At 46.5% G+C, this 16903-nt stretch overlaps 1 protein-coding gene across 3 annotated transcripts in view; it reads left to right on the top strand.

Annotated features, from left to right (window-relative positions):
• PRKCB (protein kinase C beta) overlaps nucleotides 1-16903 on the top strand; it is a 172872-nt gene that overhangs the window by 77665 nt on the left and 78304 nt on the right. For all 3 annotated transcript variants that reach the window (XM_061599213.1, XM_061599211.1, XM_061599214.1), the window contains exons 4-5: nucleotides 4714-4825; nucleotides 10604-10732. In XM_061599213.1, coding sequence (XP_061455197.1) covers nucleotides 4714-4825; nucleotides 10604-10732 — 241 coding nt within the window. The remainder of the gene's footprint in view (nucleotides 1-4713; nucleotides 4826-10603; nucleotides 10733-16903) is intronic.

Here is a 16903-nt window from a genome sequence, read left to right as displayed (position 1 = left end):
TGTATGTTCTCTGAGCCCAGCTCCAGTTAACATCCTGGCTGCAGCTCTTTGTACCAGTTTAAGTTTCCGAGCAGTCTTCTTTCCTGTCAGTCAAATGACTCCCAAATAGCAAATGTGTTCTATAAATAGCCCCCTGGAAGAATTACCGTATTAAATCACTTCCATGCTGCCAGTTTGCTCCCCAACCCTGGTAGGGAAAGAACTGTGAAGAACTGAGCTTCTTAATTTAAGATGGCAATTGCACATTAATTGAGTTATGTTTCCATCTCTGGGCCAGTTTGCAATCCTGGACATAGTTTGAAAGAGAGTAGAGTGGAGAGGGAGCCTGTCAACTTGGCAGCATCAACCTGTCACACCCAGCAAGGACTCTTGTGGCTGAGTCTGTGACCTGGGGGTTGGGAGTGGCGCACCCAGAAATTATGCATCCCTTGCCGTGCATTCCCTGCGTATCACATGAATAGCTGGGGAGATTCAGACTCAAAAGCCACATGGAGGGTGGGGAGCCTTGGGGCCAGGGGCCAAGTCCACCCTCCAGGCTTCTCTGTCTGGCCCTTGGGACCCTCTCTAACTCAGACCCCCCTCTCTCCCCAGACCACACCACTCTCTGGCCTTGCGTTGCACCATCAATGTGAATATGGTGTTCTATGGACTGTTTCTTCAGAAGAAAACTTCATTTTTTAAAGTTGTTCCTTGGGGTGGCAGTGTGCCTCTTGGAGAGTAGGGGGGAAGGAAACCCCGTTTGGCTTTTCAGCGGGTGCCTGTAGGTTTCACAGAATGGGTTGGGTGGTGTTGCAAGCTGCACTGCATTGCACCTCCTCTTGCACAGAGAAGGCCTGAGGATCACTGCAGGTTTCAAGAGAAGCCACTGTGATGAGGAAGGGTAAGCAAGGAAGAACTCGGGGCCCAGAGTAACTCACCCAGGCAACATTCCTATATGGTGGTTTCAAGATGTCCTCCTTCTCGTTTTCCTTTGCCCACGTGGTTCGAAATCAAGCCACACAGGCAAAGGCACAGAACCTTGCAGGCACTGATGACCAGCTGATTGGCAGTGCTTCCAAAATCTGCTTTCAGCAGCAAGCAGCATCTTTATTATTTTATTACTTATTTATACACCACTTAACTGCCAAGGTGGCTTTTGAGTGTTTTACCATACAAAGTCTAGCATAGGGCCAGTGGACATGGCTTGGCCAAAACAGCCTTGTAGGGCAAATGGGGAGACCTGGGGGGGAGGGAGCAGTCCATAATTAGGTCCAGAAGCCCAGAGATTCCCCACCACTGTCCTGAAGGAAGATGGTTGCCTTCTGACTGAGTGCACCCATCCCCCTGTCTTGTAGGCTCCTCTGCCAGACGTTTCTTGACTGTTGGGCAGCTCATTGTTGGAACAGGCTGTGAGATTCAGGCTTCAAACTCCTGCTGTTACCTCCTGGAGCCGTGGGGTGTGCAGAGGGGGCATCTCCCACTTGCTGGCGATGTTTCCTAGAAGGATCTGGAGTAGGGGTCTTTTCCAGCCAGGAGCCCTTCCCCTTAATCCCAAAAGTGTGAGAGTGGTGGATATTATTCTTTCACTTGTATGGGAAAGTCCTTCCGCTTGGCTGTTCTTTATGACTACTTTGCCAAACCCGGGCTCAACCCTGGCTTTGAAACAGAGTTCTGTGGCTCAGATCAAGCCCCTCTGCCCAGGATGGGAAAGATCTATCCTTCTAGATGAGCCTCCCTCCACTTCATGCCCTCCAGATGTCTTGGACTACAACTCCCATCATAAAACACGTGTTTTCAAAGCCATGGCTTGCCATATCCACACACTGCACATTTCAAGGGTGGCATTATATAGCTGTGCTGGCTGTGGCTGCAGTCCAAAAGGTCTGGAAGCACCAAGTTGGGGGGAGGCTGATCTAGCAGCTGTAGATGGGAATCCCAATCTTGTGAATGGTGCTTGAGGGCCGGTGTGTCATCTTAAGGAGCATTGCCTTCCCCTGCGTGTGCCTTGCTGCCAAGGAGATTGGTAACTTAGCACTGCAGCGGACATGACAAGCAGTGATGGGAAGCATCAGGGCAAATCAGGGCAAATGCAAGCAAGTGCCAGCCAGCCTCAAGGGGAATTGAGAGGGAGAGACTGAGGGAAGGCACAGAGTGCTTTTGATCAAAGCAAAGCTGGGTTCGAAAAACAAGGGTAAAATGTCGTTAACCTGCTTGCACCCCATTGCTCTCTCTACTGGCTGTCCTTGCCCTCCCCCAGTCCTGCCTGACCACTGCAGGGAGCGAATGCAAAAGCAGCAGCCGGAACCCTTTTCTTTTCCAACCTCCTCTCAGAGCTGCGAGGATTCCAATGCCTTTGCAGAGTTGGACTCCTTTGGTGGAGAGTCCATCACAGAGAGCCCCAGGGTGTCCTTGCAGGAAATGGATTTGCAAAATGGGTTGAGGCTGTTTATAAAGTGGAAGCATTGAGATCACCTTGCACGAGACCCTTGCAATTTCCCTTGAGTTTGCTCCCAGCCCTCTGCTGTTCCTGCACTTTGTCCTTCTCCAGAAAGCTTCTCGGCTTTTTCTGCACCTTCCAAACACCTTCTTGGCTTTAGAATCCAGCAGAAGCAACATGCTCTGGGATTTGCCTTGGGAATGGGAACCACGTCACAGACAATGCTTGTTGAAATGCAGTGTGCAAATGTGGCAAGGAGTAGCTTTGCAAACACGTGTGTCATGCAGGAAGGTAAGCTTGGCTGTCACTACCCGCTGAGTGCAGATGCGCTCAGTAGGCAGCCCATGCTTGCTCCTTTGTCATCTGTGAACCCGTCTCCAAGTGCTGATGTTTCTTCTCAGCCTGCAGTGTTGAGATGTAGGGTCCTATGGCTCCTTGGTTGGCTAATGAGCTAACTGGGATGGTGGCCACCCTGTGATGGTCACTGTGGGAGGCTCAGGTATGTGTAGTGGGATCCTTGACGTCCTCCTCTTGGTGCAATGGATCCCCTCCTTGCAATGCACAATCACAAATGACGTTTGAAAGCTCCCTTAGTTTCTAAAGTGGATGAGGAGGAGATGCTGCTTGAGAGAGACAAAGAAAAAAAATCTAAACTCCAAGACCCTTTTGGCCTTGAGACTGTTAGCCCTGCTCTTGGGTTGGATCCTGCCCTGTAAATGTATCTCAAGGAAATTCAGAGGTCTCTGACCTTTGGAGAATACAGTTTGAGCTTCTGCAGTCATTTCTGCTCCATGGAGCCTATTTCTTACCCTTTCTAGCATTTTGAAAATTCGGCTAGAATCCTTCCAGTCCACTGGCTTATTTATTTAACAATGTGCAGAGCTAGGAGGAGGAAGGTGACAGCCAGGACCACCCTCTGGTTGAAAGTAAGCAGGCAGGTTGGCTTGGAGGAACCAAGACTGATGTTGGTGGGACAGTGCCCCATTTGCCTTCATGGACCATCCTCCCCTGGACCAAGGTGCCCCCCCCTGTCCAGCTTTCTTTGCAAGAATTTCTTGCAACCAGCAGTTGCTATAGCTTGGCTTTCCCCAACCTGGTGCCCTGCAGACATTTTGGACTACAACTCCCATCAGCCTCAGCCAGCACAGCCATGGAATGCTGGGGCTGATGGTAGTTGTAGTCCGAAACATCTGGTGGACAAGAAGGCTGCACTTTTGGCCTGGGAGTAGAGATGACCTCAGACACCTTAGAATTCCTCAGTTGTGCAAATGGGAGTAATGGGCCCCAGGCGAATCCCAGTGTGTGAACCAGACTTCCGGAGTCCGGGGCCTTCCAGATGGTTTGCACCACAGCTGCCTTCAGTCCCAGCTAACATGATGACTGTATGATGGTGGGGCGGAGGGGAGCTGTAATGCAAAACATCTGGGGGGCACTGGGTTGGGGAGGGCTGCATAAGTGGCCCACCAAATATTGACCTGTGACCTTTCGTCAAGATTCTGAAATTGAGGCATAAGCATGTGCCTTGCCTCTGAATAGAATACCATCTCTCTCTTAGAAGAAGAGATTTCTCCAAGTATGATATTGCTTAATGACTGTACTTTTGGTATCTGAAGGTTCGCTGAAGACAGGTTAATTGTTGTTAACCCTCATTTTCTCAGGCGTCTCATTAGCCAGCTGCCAGCCCCACCATTAGGAGGAGCATCTTCATGAGCACTTATGCAACTGAAAGAGGTTTGCCTTGGGATGAAGCCTCTTAGTTTTTCAAAGCAATTAACTTTTGCTGAAGCCTGTGCCCGATGTTCTGCACTTAAGCAGATTGAATTAAGTGAAGTTGCACCAGTCCCATCTCCCTAATGTCACTCGTTAGCAGAGAGAGAGCAGCACATTACACTGATTAATGCAGGCAGAGGTTGGGAAACATGAAAGACCAGTGAGCTGGTTCAGTTCCGTGCCTTCCTTCAAATCCCTCCTCAGAACCCACTTTCCTCGAGAAGATAATGATTATGATTTCTACTAGTAGTAGGAGTAGCATTGAATCAGTATCAGTTATAGGGAAGGGCTGTAGCTCTGTGGTCAAACACCTGCTTTGTGTGTAGAAGGTCCCAGGAAGACCTGTAGAGAACCCCAAGCTCCTTGGAAGGGACGTGACATGTTAAAATGTGCTTTACATTATAAAAAGCAGGGTGGAAATAATGCTAATGATGGACATCAGTGATTTGCATTTCTAGGCAAAGCCTTGAGATTATGCTCTGCACTTTACCAGTCTTTCCTTTCTGGCGTCTTCCTCTCCTCTGCAGGACCCACGGAGCAAACACAAGTTCAAAATCCATACGTACTCCAGCCCGACCTTCTGTGACCACTGCGGATCCTTGTTGTATGGACTGATCCACCAGGGGATGAAATGTGACAGTAAGTCTGACAGTGCTGAGATAGAACCCAACTGAAGCATCTTGGGACTGAGTCACACCTTCTTCTTTGGATGTGGCAAAGTCCTTGTGAGCCCATTAATTAATTGTCTTGCTTGGACGAGGAGAGTGGGGATTTAGCACATATGAGCGAAATGAGAGACTTTGCTGGTTTTATTCTGGTGTGGCAAAACCCAGTTGTAATTCAGGTGTGAACTAATGTAATAAACAGACTAACTGCACAACTGATTTTAGGGGCATTCAGATGGGAGCCCACACACACGTGTGTGAAGGGGTTGCAAGACTGTGTGGGCTACCCATACCCCCTGCCATTCACAAGTTCAGTGTGCATGAAAAGAGGTTTGCTTTATTGATTTAGATTTAGATCTAAATCTAGACCCTGCTCTTCATTGCGTGCGACCTCAGGGTGGGTTGCATGTTCATCTGGGTATGCTCTGTGACAGATTTTGCTTAAGTTGCCTCTAATATTAAGTTATTCACTCAACTGATGGGTGGTGAAGCCTCCAGCACCCATTGGCTGAACTGGAGTGATGTCACCCATGTTCCATCAGCCATGGAAGTCCAAATGGCTGTGGAGAAACTGGGCTGCCAAGGGGACAGGACTGTGGGCTCCCCTTGTGTTGACCTGCAGGCGCTTCAGAGCAAAGATGAGGGAGAAATTTGATTAAGTTCATGTTTGAAGGCAAATCTGCACTTCCCAAGACTCTCTGAACCAGAACACAGCCGTCCTTTGACAGTCACACTTCTCTGAATTTTGTAGTGCAGTTCTGCAGCAAAGCAACGTGGTCGCAAATGCGTATACTAAAGTGTGCTTTGAAATGTATATGTTAGAGACAATACAGAAAAATGCATTGTATTAGGTAAACTTGGTGTGCAAATTTGGGTATATTGGGTAAAAACTATTAAAAATGTGTATGTTAGGAGGAATTTGCTCTAAAATGCTGATTAATTTCTGTGAGGCCTTTAAAAACTAAATAAATCCCAAGCTGGTGTGGAAATGTGGAGGACTGAACTTCAGACTGGGGGAGTGAGAAGCTGAGCTTGCCATCCTTGCTTCAGAGCCAGGCGGAGGCACAGCTGCAGGGCCTTCTCTGGGGAGCCCTCTTACCACCTCCCTGTTTCTCCAAGGCTTGGGGAAGAGAAGCTGTGCAGACCAGCTCCCAGGGCAGCAGCTGGAGAGGGAGAGAGCAGCCACCCAGCCAGCACAGATGGGCAGAGGTGATGCAAGGTTCCTGAGGAACAGAGCACTGGGCTGAGTCCTCATCAGGTGCTCCTACATTTGCCCCTCTGACCGTCCCCCAGGCCTGCCGATGTTAAGCAGGGGCAACAGCTCTGCTCTCAGTAAGGGGAACCTGTAGGGAGATAAGGACATAGTACGGTGTGATCCTATGGGGAATGCCATAGCTCAGTGGGTAGAGCACCTGCTTTAGATGCAGAAAATCTCAGGCTCAGTCGCCGCCACTTCAGACAGGGGTGGGAAAGGCTCCGTGTCTGAAACCCCGGAGAGCCTCTGCCAGTTAGTGTAGATGATACTGAACTAGATGGGCCAATGGGTCTCACTCAGTGAAAGGCAGCTTCCAATGCCCCTATTTAAATTAGCCTTTCATTCAGAACCATGAGGACTAGAACCTTATTTTTAGGGGAGGAGCTGTAGCTGAGTGGCAGAGCATCAGCTCTGCATGAGGAAGGTCCCGGGTTCAACTCTGGGCATCTCGAGGTAGGGCTGGGAATGTTGCCTGTCTAAAGGTTTTGAGAGCTGCTGCCAGCCTGTGTAGACACCAGTGAGCTAGGTGGACCTCTGGTTTGACTCTGCACAAGGCGGCTTCTTTTTTTTCTTTTTTTTTATCATTAATTTTTATTCAAATTTTCAAAGACAAGAAACAAAACAAAACAAAAACAATTAAACAATAAAATAAAATGTTGACTTCCGATTTGTCGCAGATCAGTTATAGGTCTACAATATATAACAATCCTGTCTCTAAAATTATATTATAAAATCACTTTCCTCCAGTAGTTATCTTAATTAATCATCAAATCTCATAAACATTATTTTATTCTTTCCACAAAAAGTCCAAGAGAGGTTTCAATTCCTTGAGAGATATATCTTTCAATTTTTCTCCAAATAAACATATCGCTTAATCCATCTGATTCAAATCTGTTAGGCCCAATAATTTCAATAGCCATTCTTCCATTATCTATATTAACTCCATCTTCCATCTTCAATAATCCTGTTAAGTCCAGTAATTTCAGTAGCCATTCTTTCGTTATCAGTATCCCATAATAATCTTGTTGTCATAGCCATAGTCCAAGTAAACATATCAATTAATCCATCTCGTCAAATCTGTTAAATCCAATAATTTCCATAACCATTCTTCCATTATCAATATTAATTCCATCTTCCATCTTCAATAGTCCTGTTAAATCCAGTGGTTTCAGTATCCATTCATCCATTATCAGTATCCCATGATGATCTTGCTGTCAAAGCCATAGTCATATAACAAGAGTCTGATGGGAATTTGCCCCATCACAAATATGTCCTTGCCATCAATTCTGAATATGTTGTTGAAATATTGTTGTAAAGTCACATCTCTGCTCTGGGTGCATCTCTGCTCTGTCACATATTTGTAGTTAATTCCATAACTTTTTTCTATGTCAAGCCCCATCACATCATTCCAGTCAAGAATTCTGAATATGTTGCTGAAATATTGCTGCAAAGTCATATCTCTGTTCTTCTTTTTTACAAAATGCACTGGCTCATTTCTTAAGGGTTTCTCCACTGTCACATATCTGTAGCCAACTCCATAGATTTTTTCTATGTCAAGCTCCATCACATCATTCCAGTCCAGAAAATTATCCAAGACATTGGTAACTTTACAACCAAAATCTTCATTAATTTCTTCAGAGACAACGTTGAATTCCAAACAGTAAACAACTTCTGATGTCCCTGTGCCTTTCAATGGGTCAGAGTCGTTGGTCACTCTAGTTTCCTATCATCTCCACCAGGGGTAGCCCATGTGGTGTCCTCCAGATGTTGTGGACTACAACTGCCATCAGTCCCAACCAGCATGCCTGGTAGACAGGGATGCTGGGAGTTGTAATTCACAACATCACATTGTCTTCCCTTGGACTGCACTAACAGGCAGCATCAGCAGCAGCAGCTGCTCTCCAGGATTTCAGACAAGGGTCTCTACCAGCGCTACCTGGAGATGCCATCAAGGAACGTGGGACCTTCCTGCATGCTAAGCAGACACTCTGCCACTGAGCCACGTTGGCCCTTCCCTTGCCTCCAGCTGCCTTAGGGCAGGCCCCTGGGGTGTCTCTCCCCACAAAGAGCAACAGCCTCTCAGCTTTCTCTCAAGGATGCAGCAGCTGCCCTCCTGTACCACAGTACCAATCAGTCTTGCATGTTGACCTTTTCCTTTTAATGCTACATCCTTTGGTTAAGGCAATAAGCGCACTTATTTGTGCTGAGCTGGTGTGGTAAAAGCAACCAGTAGCGACGTTGCTGTGATAAGAAAAAAAATGACACGTGAATGAGGCCTCACTGGCAAGAAGGGGCTGCTGTGAAGACATTGCAGCCTCGCAGTTGCTGCTGTTTATTTGTACAGCACCATCCACGTATGGGGGAGTGAGTAAGCCAAAGAGACCATCCCTACCTTGAGCACTGGACGGTTCAAATGTCAGCAGCGGAGGAGACAACTGGAGGAGGCAGCAAGCTCAGATGAGTTGTGGTGCCTGCTGGATTTAAGGATCGTTGATCATCTGAGGAAGAGGGTTATCCACAACCGCCTTGATTAGAGGGAAGAGATGAACCAGGGCCTTATCCTGTCCTGCAATTCAGCTGGGGTACAGGACATATGGCACACAGGAGACCCAGTTCCCAACACAGCTGTAAAGAGTGGCAGAATCCACTTACCCAGCTGCCTGGACCCTTTCCCAAAATCACCCGAGTTGCCCTTCAACACTTTGAGCTTTTTCTCTGCCGCAAGGAATGCCAGAAATTGGGACCTCTTTGCTTAAAATGAGAGCTAGAATCATTATAGAGGGGACTGAAGGCTGTCATAGGGTAGAAATGCGACTGACTCCATCCCAGGATGGATTTGCTGATGGGGATACAGGAATCAGGCACAGGAAGACATCTAATGGCCAACTTGTAAATTGCAGCCATGTTCTTAAAGCATGGAGATGCCATAGACCAGAGCTCTTTGACTTTCGGTCCCCAGATGATGTTGGACTACAGCTCCCATGGTCCCTTGACCAATGGCTAAACTGGCTGGGAATGATGGGATTTGTAGTCCAAGGACATCTGGAGACCCAAGGCTGAAGAACAGAGCTGAAGAACAGAGCCATAGACCAGTCTTCCCCAACCTGGTGCCCTCCAAAAGTTTTGGACTGCATCCTCTGTGCTGACTGGGGCTGATGGGAGTTGTAGTCCAAAACAACTGGAAGGCACCAGGCTGGGGAAAAGCTGCCATAGACTGCTTTTCAAAATTTCACCTTACTTTGGAGGCTAGTTTACCCATGCACGCTCATCTCTTGAGACCTGTACCATGGCACGATTATTTGCAAGTGCTAACTGGGCCACTGCCCACCACAGACAGGTTGTTTACATCATCTCAGACCACTCCCAGAGTAGTTTAACAATCAGTCTCTCTTCCCAGGGAACTCTGGGAATTGTAGCTCTGTGAGGAGAATAGGGAGTTTCCAAACAACTCTCAGAGTTTCCTTAATAAACTACAGTTCCCAGGATGCCTTGGGGAAAGCTCTGTCTGTTTATAGTGGTATAACACTGCTTTAAATATTTATTTTATTGATTTCTTTATTTTCATTATTTTTACCCCGCCCTTTTCCCAAAACTGGAACTCACGGCGGCTTCCAGATAAAAGCACACATATAATTAAAAACATACATAAGTCTAGATTAAAATCGAATTAAACTATTTACAGTATTAAAACCATTCATACATACAGTTAAAATAATTCAAACTCAGTTTACAATAATACAATTAGACAATAGCAATGCAGCACCCTTCAAGTCCTGTACAGATGTGGCTTTAATTCTGGTGGTGTCCTGTGGAATCTTTTGAACTGGAGGAAGCAGACAGGCAGGCAGGCTGGGAGAGTGGGAAGAAGCCCTTGCGATTGTGAAATTGCCATGGAGGAAGGCAGCCGCCTTGCTGTTCACATGGGAGTCAGGAGCCTGGGGACAGATGCAGCATCCCCTGGAGGCTTCCTGTGCCTCCAGCAAACAGCATGGGCTGGCCTTTAAGAAGCCACAGTGTTCCCTCAAGTGCACGTGTCCTGCCTAGTTAGCTGACGGCTGAGGCAGGAACTGATCTTTAATGATGGCTCATAAATGTCAACATATCAGGGATGTGATTTATTCGCGACAGCGCACGGCCCTCTCTCTCCCCCCACACTGTGAATTTGCTCTCTGGGGCCACTGCAACAGAGACAAATGGGAGAAGAAATTTTGGAGGAGCTGATGGAAATAAATGAGGTGGCTCAGTAGCTGATCAGGTCTCAAAACTACATGGTCCTCTGGTGTCTGTTATCATGAAGGACTCTTTCCCAGGGCAGCAAAAAATATCTAGCCCGTATTCAGAAATAAACAACATATACCTAAGTACTGCCTCATTAAAGGAGGTGGGATGCATGATGTCCTGTAAGCATCCAAAGCAGACGTGACTGCAGGAGAAGCGCATGGTCTCTTCTTCTGGTTTTGGACCTGAAATCTTTTCCTGTAATCTTCCCTCCAACAGCGTGCATGATGAACGTCCATAAACACTGTGTGATGAACGTACCGAGTCTATGTGGGACAGATCACACTGAGCGCCGGGGCAGGATACACATCAAAGCGGATATTGAAAATGAAGTCCTCACTGTTGTAGGTGAGTGTATGTGTGTGTGTGGTTTCTTGAAGGAAAGTTCAAATGTAAAATGTCTTGCCTCCCTGAGTCTAGGGAACTTTTGAAAATTAGCATTAAGCTGTCTGAGTTGTATTCAGCTAAGCCCTGCTCAGAGTAGACCCATTGAATTTAATGGACCTACGTTAGTCATGTCTGTTAACTTCAGTGGGTCGACTCTGAGTAGCACTTAGTTGGTTGCAACCCTTTGTGTTGTGGGTATTAGAATGGGCACGCATGCACATAATTACATGGGCTGCAAAGAGCAAACCTGTCATAATCGCCACATTGACATGATCCAGTCACGCAGGAAGAATAATCAGTGTGAAAAGTTTGGACGGAGGCTGCTTTTTAGGCTTGCCCTGGCTGCACATGTGCCCCAAGGGATCCCTCCCTTGGGACAAGGCTGTCAGCAAGAGAGTCACAGGATCCTTTGCCATGTTGCAATGCCTTCCCTTCGCTACTCCAATGTAACTTTAATGCCAATCGGAAATTAATTGTAGGACAGCCTTTGCCCAACTGGTGCCCTCCAGTTGTTTTGGACTACAGCTCCCATCAGTCTGATGGGTATTGTAGTCCAAAACTTGTGGGCCTGCCCAGGCTTGCCATTGGATGCTCCTGGATGCAAAGTAGTATATAGGGTTTCCTGTTCAGGTTGAGCCTTGCTTCAGCAACAAGGTCTTCCAAAGCTCTGATACGTTGCTGCTCTCTTGATTATTCTTCTCCTGGCTTGTCCTTCAATCCTGACTACTGGCTGATCACACAACACCCAGTTCCTGACTCAGCCCAGACTGACAGCCCTGCAGAGCATTTCCTTCTCTTTCTGAAAGAGAAAATGGAAATGGACTGCCTTCAAGTCAATTCCGACTTATGGTGACCCTATGAATAGGGATTTCATGGTAAGCGGTACTCAGAGGGGGTTTACCATTGCCTCCCTCTGAGGCTGGTCCTCCCCAGCTGGCTAGGGCCTGCTCAGCTTGCCACAGCTGCACAAGCCAGCCCCTTCCTTGTCCGCAACTGCCAGCTGGGGGGCAACTGGGCTCCTTGGGACGATGCAGCTTGCCAACGGCTGCCCAGGTGGCAGGGCACGTAGCCCTGAGCCACTCCCTGTGGGGGTGATCTTTAGCTGGCCCTTGACACCCAGGAGACACGAGCGGGGATTTGAACTCAGAGACTCTGGACTCCCTGCCAGGCTCTCCTCCCCACTGTGCTATACCAGCTTTCTGAAAGAGAAGATACAGTCAAGATACATTTATCCATTTGATGCCTGCGCCTCTTCAGGCAGGAGTATGATGGCTTTTCTCTGCCCCAAGTCCCCCTCCCCCTCCCCACAGCTCCTTCCTCGCAGCTGCATAAGTCTACCATCTTGATCTCTGGGATTTTAAGGTCCTGAAATGTCCCCTCAGCATGATGGCAGATATTTTGCCATACATAGTTGAGTGGAGTACCTCCCCTCATTTATCCGAAACCACGGTTATTCAGAGCATTGAGTCTGTGGCATGAGAAAAATATTTCACGACGACTACACAGGGTAATTAAATGCAAGATGTAATTTCCCTCCTTTCTCACCGTTTCCTTGTTGGGAATTAGTGGCAGAGCACACTGGGTAGTCAGAGTCACACATATTCATACATTGCATTTTTCACAAATGCCTCTATGCTCAAAGCAGTTCATATAAAAAGCAGTCTAAATATAGCAGTACAATAATGATACATAATAAGATGTATAATATCACTACAGCATAACCCTAAAAAAATCAAGAATTAACCATTCATTTAACATGCATCAAAATTTAAACCCCTTTTTCTTTTCTTTAATTATTCTCAAAACAGTTATTTCAACCTATAGTATATATTTATAGGCATAAGAACATTGAAAGAGCCTGCTGGATAACACCCAGCACTCTGTTGTCACAGTGGCCAACCAGATGCTCCAATGAGAAAAGGCCGGCAGGCAGGACCTGAGCGCAAGAGCTGTTCTCCCCTTCTGCCATTTCCAGTAACTGGTATTTGGAAGCATATCACCTCTGACTTGGGAGGCGGAGCATAGCAATCATGGCTAGTAAGTTGATAGCCTGATTATCCTCCATGGATTTGTCTAATCCTCTTTTGAAGCCATCCAAGTTGGTGCCCATCTCTGCCTTTTGTGGGAGCAAATTCCACAATTTTAACTCTGTGCTGCGTGAAGAAGTACCTTCTTATGTCTGTCCTGAGTCTTCCAACATTCAGCTTCACTGGATGTCCACAAGTTCTAGTGTTATAGAAGAGGGAGAAAAACTTTTCTCTGTCCACTTTCTCCATGCCATGCATACTTTTGTGCACCTTTTCTCTAACTTTTCGCCTTTTCTCTAACCTAAAAAGCCCCAAATACTGCAACCTTTCCTCATACATGCACACATACTTGGTGGTATATATACCAAATACAAACTTGGTGGTAAAATACTTATTAAAGTACATGTGGAATGGATTTAGGAATAAGCCCATGTGAAATTGACATGGGTGGGAAATAGACTGACCCCTCCATCCCTAGATATCACCCAATAAATGTCAGTGCAATGAACAAGATAAAGGCACAAGCCTATGTGTAGCCAGTCATAATTCACTGCATGAAGACCTCACAGAGGGCAAGTGAGGCCAATGTTAAGGGAGGAAGCAAACATTTTTGCAAGGAATGTTGAACAGTCGCTGAAAAGGGGAATTTTGGCTCATCTGGGACCAACGCAATAAATGAAAGCTGAGATGCATGTTGCTAAAGTGATAGTGCTGTATACAAGCCAAAGACAAAGTCATGGATTGCTGAGTAAAGGCAAGACAGCTCATCTGAATCATCTCCAAGAAATGGCAGTTGTAGTCTGGCAGCTCCTAATTCAGTCTGCTGAATTATACAGCGACAGTTGCTGTTCCTTTTTCAGTGAATCTGAAATTTCAACATACAATTTCATTTCAAATGGCTCCCCCCCTTATTTTTTAATGAAATAACAATGAAGGGCCATCGCTCAGTGGTCAAGCACCTGCTTTGCATGTAAAAGGTGCCTGGTTTGATTCCTGCCATCTCCCGATGAGACTATAAATGTCCCCTGCCTGAAATCCTGGAGAAGAGCTGCTGGCAATCAGTCTGGGCCATGTTGATTAGATGGCCAAATGGTCTGACTCAGTTTATCAGAGGAAGGAAAAAAGGGGGGGAACCCCCAAGATGCCAAAAAGTGTATTTATGAAAATAATTCCAAAGCAGTTTATTAAAAAGACAAGCCCAACGCATTTCGGCCACCTTATATTTTGGCCTTCGTCAGGGGCGAAGATGGAAAGTAACTTTTGCTGAAGAGATTTCAAACAGTATAGCTAAAGGTTCTTTGAAAAAGGAAAGTATCCGAGTGCTTTCCCCCCCCTTTTTTTTTTCTTCCTCTGAGGAACCCGATGCCATCCACCTTGGCTGCACTGACTCGGTATATGGCTGCTGCCTGTGTTCCTGGACACTTACATAGTGTAGCTGATTGGGAAGTATCCATTTATTTCATGAGAATGGAACTGTGTTTCTAGAGCGTCTTTGGGAGCTGTAGTCCAAAACATCTGGGGGGGGCGGTGGAGATGTACTTAGAGTGCTCTCTTGTGGCATCAGAAGCACAGAGCATGTGCCACACCAGGAAATCCATGAAGCTTTGGAAGGATGGAAAGCATGACCCATCTGTGTTGAATCTGTAACCGGATTTGTGGATTAGTCATGCAGCTAATCTGGATGCCCAAAACAAGGGTTTGTGTCATCCTAATCCCAACATTGGAAGCCAGCCATATCAATCTGTGAAGCCCACAATGGACAGGACTGTAGCTCAGTGGCAGAGCACATACTTTGCATGCAAAAGGTCCCAGGTTCAATCGCCGGCAGCTTCTCCAGACAGGGTAGGGAAATCAGCCCTGTCTAAAACTGTGAAGAGCAGCGGCCAGTCAGTACAAGCAATACTGAGCTAGACAGACCAGTGGTTCTGATTAAGTAGAAGTCGGCTGCCTATGTTCCTAACATTCCCATACTTGGAGGTTATCAGGGCCCTTTGTGGCCCCTGATAATTAAGTTGGACATACATAACTAGATTCAAACCTCTAAGCCAGGTGTGGGGAACCTTTGGCCCTCCAGATGTTGCTGAACTGCAACTCCCATTAGCCCTAGCACTCAAGGCCAATGGCCAGGGATGGTGGGAGTTGTACTTCAGAAACATCTGGGGGGACGGAAGTTCCCCACACTTGCTGTAAGGCAACACCAGTGGTCAAAAAACTAAGACTGTGGCTTATATTTGATTGGAGTGCTTTTGAAGGGACCTCAAGGGAAAATGTGGATTTTGGTCTGTGATTTTTGGCTTTACACTGCACTACAGATCAGTGTGATATGCCTAAGAGTAATTAAGTGGCAGGATGCTGCCTGCAACAAGCTGTGATTTCACATTTTCACAACTTTGTAGTGATGACTGAAAACACTGTGAACCTTAAAGATGAGACCAAGTGGGAACTGCATCATTCTGGAGTTATGGGCCGTTCAGGATTTGCCTCCTCCTTTGTCCTTTGCAAATTTCCCATGTGCAACTAGTTGGCCACTGTGAGAACAGGATGCTGAACTAGATGAGCCATTGGGCTGATCCAGCAGGCTCTTCCGATGTTCTTAATTGCAAATGGAAGGAGTGGAAGGGCATCTCATCACAATTTGAGGACAAATTAGTGAAATATTAGAGAGATGAGCAAAATCTAGTAGCCCTGACTGTATGTTTTTTTTTTAAAGTTCAAACCCCTTCCACCCCGCAGGGTTGGTATTACATGATGCAATTAGCTGTGGTGCTCAGAACTCTGGCAGCTGCACTCTGCACTACTTGCAGCTTCTGGGCTGTCTTCAAGGGTAGCATGACACAAGTGCGCTCCAGTAATCTAGGAATTTATCATAGTACATGAAACCAACTTTTCTTTAATAAAAAAGAATAAATGAATTAGACACCCTTCTGCTTTGTTGTGCAAAGACTGTGGGTTGAAAAGCACCCAGACTTGTTCCATCTCTGCAGCTGAGCTAGTACCAGACTGGTCACCCACCCAATGGGGGTCACCCCCCAGAATGGGGGACTCGCAGGGATCCCTGTTGAAACTGCTCTGTGCTTTTTGAAGGAAAAATAGGATAGAAAATGTAACAGACCAATAGATGAGCTAAAAGCAAATGTTAATGTTGGATTTTTTTAAAAAAAGTCAGGTGTCTTTCATTATTTTGTGTAGATAGGTTGAACAGAAATGAAGTTACAAAGAATTAGGGACAACAGTTTTATAAGGAAATAATTTTTTCTCAAAACTGAAAAAAACCCAAGTACAATGCTCTTAACTGGACAGTAAGGTCTCACACAGAACTACATGCTGTCATTCTAGAGCAGACTAGAACATTCTAGAACAACTCCCATCAGCCCCAACTGCATGGCTGTATGATGCTGGGGCTGATGGAGTTGTAGTCCAAAACATCTGGAGGACATCAGGTTGGCGAAGGCTGTTGTAGAACCTGAGAGCCATGCCTGCTTCTGCATGCACCGTTTTCACTGCAGAATAAATTCAGAAAGGGAGCAGCAAGGTGACTCTTTCGCCACCTTTAGCAAGCCTGACCATGAAAACAAAAAGACACAGTGTGCTAAGGAATATATAGCCATTGTCTAGTCCAACCTTTTCCAACTAGTGGGCCACCAGATGTTGTTGGACCACAACTCCCATCAGACTCAGCCAGCATTGCCAGTGGTCAGGAAAGATGGGAATTGTGGTCCAACAACATCTGGTGGCCCACTAGTTGGGAAAGGCTGGACTAGTCACTTAGTTGGCCACTAGTCCTTCTGTGTCAGTTAGGGGTGACCTTGAGTGTCCAACATTTGTTATTAAGAAAATGCCTCACTTTGCCACGCAGTCACAATATCAGCCTGTAGATGGCAGTGCTTGACTTCTAGTCTTAAATGCTTGGTGCAGGCACTCTGTGTTAGATGCAACAACCATCAGGAATAGCTCACATTTTAGCAAGGATTGAGGTCCTGTCAAGGTTTTGGGAATAAAGGCCCCCATCATCACTTTGATGGGGGCAGCTACTCACTGTGACCCAAGATCGGCCAAGGAAGAATCTTTCAGGCTTGCCTGTGTGGCCCAATTTGCTTTTCCTGTT

This window comes from Rhineura floridana, chromosome 17, assembly GCF_030035675.1.
Source record: "Rhineura floridana isolate rRhiFlo1 chromosome 17, rRhiFlo1.hap2, whole genome shotgun sequence".
NCBI classification, from domain to species: domain Eukaryota; kingdom Metazoa; phylum Chordata; class Lepidosauria; order Squamata; family Rhineuridae; genus Rhineura; species Rhineura floridana.
This window is presented reverse-complemented; position numbering and strand designations above follow the sequence as displayed.